Here is a 4,394-nt window from a genome sequence, read left to right on the forward strand (position 1 = left end):
TTGGGTTGGAAGGGAACTTATGGATCATGGAGCCATAGGATCCCAGATTGGTTGGGTTGGAAGGGACCTTATGGATCACAGAGCCATAGGATCCCAGATTGGTTGGGTTGGAAGGGTCCTTATGGATCACAGAGCCATAGGATCCCAGATTGGTTGGGTTGGGAGGGACTTCATGGATCACGGAGCCATATAATCCCAGAATGGTTGGGGTGGAAGGGACTTCATGGATCACAGAGCCATAGGATCCCAGAATAGGTGGGTTGGAAGGGTGCTTATGGATCACAGAGGCATAGGATCCCAGATTGGCTGGGTTGGAAGTAACCCCCCCCAGCCCCACCCCTGCCATGGACTGGGCATTCCCCACCAGCTCAGGCTGCCTAGGGCCTCATCCATGGCCTCAGGCACCTCCAGGGATGGGGCACCCATAGATCCGGACAGCAGTGCCAGGGCTGCACTGCTCTCATAGTGAAGAATTCCCCCCTAAAATCTTACCTAAATTTCCCCTCTTTTAGCTTAAAACAGACAGGCATAGCATCCAGTGGCTGCAGGGCTCCTACCTGTGTGGTGATGTCCCAGCCGTCCTCCAGGCTGACAAGCACAGAGGAACCCGTGTCCAGGAGCTCCACCACCAGCACTGAAATCTGCAGGATCTTATGGATCTGCCAACAAGAGAACCAGGAGCTCCTCAGGAGCAGGAAACCTCTGGACGCGAGGCGAAACAGCCCCTTTTCCTGGAAACAGCTGAGCCAAACGATGCAGAGCACAAAGGATCTGCAGAACACAGCTGTGGGCAGCCCAGCAGCCAGAGGGGCTGGGCCCCACAGCTCTGAAGCTGAATGGAGTTCTGAAGCAGCTGCTGGCACACACACTTTCTGGGTCACTTCATCTTCGTTCCTCTTAGTGGCCTTGCCTGCTTTGTGTCCTCCCACCCTGTGCTGAGCGATGCCACAGGGAGCACCCAGACCCTGCCTGCAGCCTTTGGTTCACAGAATCACGGCATGGATGGGTTGGAAAGGTCCTTAAAGATCACAGAGCCACAGGACCATAAGATGGCTTGCTTATACTTCAGAGCCACTGAACAGTTGTGTTGGAAGGGTCCTCAAGTCCCATAGAATGGTTGGGTTGGAAGGGTCCTTGAAGGTCACAGACAGGAATGGTTGGGTTGGAAGGGTCCTCAACACTCAAAGTCCCATAGAATGGTTGGGTTGGAAGGGTCCTTAAAGGTCAAATTCCCATAGAATGGTTGGGTTGGAAGGGTCCTTAAAGGTCACAGACTCATGGAACGGTTGGGTTAGAAGGGACTTAAAGACCACAAACCCACTGAATGGTTGGGTTGGAAGGGTTCTTAAAGATCATAGACCTATAGAATGGTTGGGTTGGAAGGGTCCTTAAAGACCAAAGACCCATAGTTGGGTTGGGAGGGTCCTCAAAGGTCAAAATCCCATAAAATGGTTGGGTTGGAAGGGAGTCCAAAAGCCCACAGCCCTGCAGCAGCCAACTGCAGCCCCTGTGCCAGGCATGGATTGGGATCTGCACAGCCCCCAGGAGCCACTGACCTGTGAGAGCCACTCAGACTCCTCCAGGGAGCGCAGGTAGGCGACGTTGGGGTCTGTGGAGGGGCAGCCAGGCACACAGGCCTTCATCAGCTTCTTGAAGCTGGCCTTCACCTGCCGCACGTCAAACACCTCGATGGGCACCACCTCCCAGTGCTGCAGCGGGTCTGGCTTCACCCCCTGAGGGCGCAGAGCATCGTTCAGGTGAGAGAAGCCCTCACCAGTCCAACCCCAACCCATCCCTACCACGTCCAATGACCACGTCCCCAAATCCTTCAACACCCCCCAGGGACGGGGACTCCCCACTGCCCTGGGCATCCTGTGCCAGAGCTGAGGTTGTTCCCAATCTCCAACCTGAACCTCCCCAGCGCACCGTGATCCCATCCCCTCTCATCCCTGGGAGCAGAGGCCGACCCCCCCTTTGCCACAACGTCCTTTCAGGAGGTACCTTCAGCTGCGACTTGTCCCCGATGATGTAGAGCGAGGCGCGGTGCTGACGCAGGAAGCTGGCCTCGGCGGGCGCGCCATTGTGCTGGGCACCCAGCAGGTCCTTCCCAGCCAGCCGTGAGCCGATCTCCACGTTCAGGGCATAGCTGCTCATACGCCCACTGGCCCGGATGCTGCCCCATTTGCCTGCAGGACAGCTGCTGTCACTGAGGGGGTCCCAGAAACGGGACGTTCGGGGCCACCAGGATGGGTGAGCAGCTCTCCGTGGAGCGACGGCCGAGCGCCCCGACCACACGCCAGCACCCACAGAACGCATGCGAGGTTTGGTGCAGGTTTGGTGCAGGTTTGCTTTCGCTCCTTTCTCTGCTGGGTGCTGTGATGTGCAGGCAGTGCCCCACGCCGATGCCGTGCCCTGCGGCCAGCCCCTCTCCTCCACCACCACCACCCAGAAGCGTGCAGAGCCCAAAGCAAACCTGCGGGGCGGTGTGGGGCAGTACTTACCGCCGGCACCGCGCTCGGGTGGTGCGGTTATGGTGTTACTGGGTGTTGTTAGTGGTGTGTGGGGGGTGTGGGTCAGTCGGTGGGTTAGCAGCCGGCGGGGTTAAGGCCCGGCGGGTCCCTACCTCGGGGCGACTCGCGGCCCTTCGGCGACACGCACTTGGGGGTGGACAGGGTGATGACCCTGGCTCTGTGACCCAGCCCTGGGGGGCACAGGATGAAAGCGGCCTCAGAGAGGGCGGAGAGGAGCGGAACCAACGCTCCCTCGCTGCGTGGGTATGGGTGGAAGGGAAGGGGGTGATGAGATGGAGACAGGTATGGGATGGAGATGGCACACAGGAATGGGATGGAGATGGCACGGGGGGGGCTGCAGACGGTCCCTCCCGCCCGCCCTGCAGCTGTCCCACACCCTGGAGCTCTGGGGGAGCGCAGGGGGGAGCATCTACTCTACAGCTGCTGCCCGGGAGGCAGCGCTCACCGCACGTCCTCACCTCCACGGCTAATAGTACCGGGCCCTTCGTCCTTCCCTCCCATCACCTGCTTCATGAGCGATCCCAGCTTAGGCTGCCTCTTGTCGGAGAAATCTGCAGCACCAACAGAACGTCAGCTCCCAGCCTGCATGCTGCGGGACCCACCTTGCTGTGCTCCCCCTCAGTTCGGAGGGGAAGGGGCATGGAAAGAACTCAGAGGCAAGCGGGACAGCACGGGGCTGCACCGGGGGCCACCAAGCAGGAGCCACAGCACAACAGCACCCAGAGACCTCAGCACCAGCAGCTCTGCCCCAGCAGCTTTGCCCCAGCAGCTCTGCCCCAGCGCTATGCAGGCACTTTGGACCGGGTGAAGCACCCGGTGCTTCTCCAAACCCCAGCACCATCCCTCTGTGACCACAACTCCCTTTCTTCCTGCAGCAAGGAGCCCCTTGCTGGGTGCTCCCACGATCCCTTTGGCCTCAGTGTAGCAATGATGGGGTGGGATGGCAGGGACTGGCAACGGATGATAATGGAGCGTGGCCAGAGCCGCTCAGACAGCACAGGACACAACACTTACCACAGCATCCTGCGCCAGACCCCATGCTCCAGCTTGGGTGCAAGAGCTTGGCTTCGGGGTCTGCTCCACCCCAGCTCACCCCCCCCGGATCAGGATTCAACCTGGAGCTCCCAGATGTAGGGCCAATGGGTTCCCCAAACCCCATCCCCACCTCCGGCCTTAGGGAGGTGCTCCACAGAGCTGATTCAATCACGGATGTGGGACCCAGTAGCTCCAACTGTGGGATGCACCGGACCCCGGGGGTCCCTGGGCAGGAGCCTCCCGCAGCCCCCGAGCCGATCCCACTCACCTGCACTGCTCATGTGAGCAGAGGTGAAGCCACTGAGCGTGTTACGCCCGCCGGCGTCGGCATAGTGGGGCATGGAATTGATGACAGCCTGCAGGTATTTCTCCTGCTCCAAACTGGTGGAGTCCGTCTGCGAGGGGCCTGGGGGAAAGCAGGCAGCGTCACCGCATCGCCAGGGCAGGGAGAAGAGATGGGGCACTGCTCCAGGATGGGGTGAGGGGATGGGTACCTGCAGTGGGAGCGTTCTGTGACTTGAAGAGGCCCACGACACCTTTCCCATGCAGCCCCCCCGAACGCAGCAGCACGGCTTTGGTGCGGGAGTTGCGCCAGCACACCACAGGGAAGCGGTTCTGGCGGTAACAGCGGGAGATGCGCTGGATGGTGTTGTCCTGGATGCTCTGCGGCACGATGAGCAGCCCGGGGTAACTGCAGGAGAGAGCTCAGCTGAAGGGAGCAGTGCTGAGCGCACCTGTGCCCTCGTCAGGGCAGAGCAGAGGGCAGGAGAACCTCCCTGCCCTGCTGGGCCACACTCTGCAGTGGAGTCCCATTGGCCTTATGGCCAC

The 4,394-nt window shown here is 60.4% G+C and overlaps 1 protein-coding gene across 1 annotated transcript; it reads right to left on the reverse strand.

The window, feature by feature from the left end:
- Positions 1–557: 557 nt before the first annotated feature.
- Positions 558–4,257, reverse strand: LOC122190670 (myotubularin-related protein 5-like; the record flags this gene model as incomplete). Its single annotated transcript, XM_042890752.1, has 7 exons — positions 558–659; positions 1,557–1,733; positions 2,002–2,186; positions 2,624–2,701; positions 2,990–3,082; positions 3,835–3,972; positions 4,061–4,257. Coding segments are annotated over 7 exons (970 nt in total), but the record flags the coding sequence as incomplete, so codon positions are not given.
- Between the last annotated feature and the right edge of the window lie 137 nt (positions 4,258–4,394).

This window comes from Lagopus leucura, unplaced genomic scaffold (genome assembly GCF_019238085.1).
Source record: "Lagopus leucura isolate 7727_CA_CO unplaced genomic scaffold, USGS_WTPT01 60198-0_obj-0_obj, whole genome shotgun sequence".
In the NCBI taxonomy this organism is placed as follows: Eukaryota; Metazoa; Chordata; class Aves; order Galliformes; family Phasianidae; genus Lagopus; species Lagopus leucura.